Here is a 1,091-nt window from a genome sequence, read left to right as displayed (position 1 = left end):
AGAGAGAGAGAGAGAGAGAGAGAGAGAGAGAGAGAGAGAGAGAGAGGCAGTGCTGAAAATTTGTTGGGGAAATGTATCGTCTGCTGAAAGGAGAATCCTGCTCTGTGCTCGCGCAGGTGGACAGCGCCGCCAAGCTGCCCGTGCTCGTGTTCGTCCACGGCGGCAGCTTCCTCACGGGCTCGGCCGGGGAGAAGAACCCGCAGGCCCTGCTGGACCACGACATGGTGCTGGTGTCGCCTCAGTACCGCCTGGGGCCGCTGGGTAAGGCGTTGTGCAACACCACCACCACGACGACCCCCCGTCTGCGCAGCCCCCCGCTAAACGCATTATTTTGCTCGTACCGACTAGCTACCTTGTGTAACTTCCCTTTCCTTTTCTGCGGCTTCCCTTAACGCAAGTGACCCGGAATTACCCCCGGTGAACCTCTTTTTTTTATCTGTCAAATTTTGTTTGCAAAATTCTGTCCGTCAAATTTCGTACAAAGAATGGAGAAAAGATGTACAACAAAATGTTTTTTGCAGGGTTCCTGAACCTGCAGACCGACGGCATCCCGGGTAACGCCGGCCTCCTGGACCTGGTGGAGGCGCTGCGCTGGGTGCGGGACAACATCGAGCACTTCGGCGGCGACCCGGCCCGGGTGACCCTGGGCGGGCACAGCGCGGGCGCGGCGGCCGCCAGCCTGCTGTACCTCAGCCCGCTCACCAAGGGCCTGATCCAGGCCGCGATGCCCATGTCGGGGTCGGCGCTGTCCTTCTGGGCGTACGACCGCGCGCCGGAGCAGGCCGGCGCCGCCATCACCAGGGCCGCCCTGTGCGGCGGCGACGAGGTGCCCCTCGAGCAGCGCGTCCAGTGCCTCAAGAAGCTGCCCGTCAAACGAATCATCACCTCCTTCCTCTTCTACATTGTGAGTAGAAACAGCAGAGTTGCGACATTTTAGCGATGGGAAAGGGATAACCGAGGGGTGCCCAACTGAGGTAATCAGGTGTACACAGTGTAGGTAATCCCTGGTAATCACCGGTAATCATTGGTAATCGCTAGTAATCCTTGGTAATCGCCAGTAATCCTTGGTAATCGCCGGTAATCCTTGGTAA

General features: G+C 58.7%; 2 protein-coding genes across 2 annotated transcripts in view; both read left to right on the top strand.

The window, feature by feature from the left end:
- The window catches only part of LOC113208523 (pyrethroid hydrolase Ces2a), a gene marked incomplete at its 3' end in the record, with an annotated part of 7,983 nt that overhangs the window by 2,202 nt on the left and 4,690 nt on the right, over nt 1-1,091 (top strand).
- Nucleotides 57-937, top strand: LOC127751624 (cholinesterase 1-like). The gene is made up of 2 exons (XM_052275421.1): nt 57-261; nt 522-937. The coding sequence occupies exons 1-2, from the start codon at nt 72-74 to the stop codon at nt 935-937; spliced, it is 606 nt and encodes a 201-aa protein (XP_052131381.1). The 5' UTR covers nt 57-71.

Source organism: Frankliniella occidentalis, unplaced genomic scaffold, assembly GCF_000697945.3.
Source record: "Frankliniella occidentalis isolate FOCC.00 unplaced genomic scaffold, Focc_3.1 Scaffold617, whole genome shotgun sequence".
In the NCBI taxonomy this organism is placed as follows: Eukaryota; Metazoa; Arthropoda; class Insecta; order Thysanoptera; family Thripidae; genus Frankliniella; species Frankliniella occidentalis.
This window is presented reverse-complemented; position numbering and strand designations above follow the sequence as displayed.

Coding starts and splice junctions, on each gene's coding strand:
- LOC127751624 (XM_052275421.1), top strand. CDS start 72: ATGTATCGTCTGCTGAAAGGAGAATCCTGCTCTGTGCTCGCGCAGGTG. Junction 262..521: donor GTACCGCCTGGGGCCGCTGG/GTAAGGCGTTGT, acceptor TGTTTTTTGCAG/GGTTCCTGAACCTGCAGACC.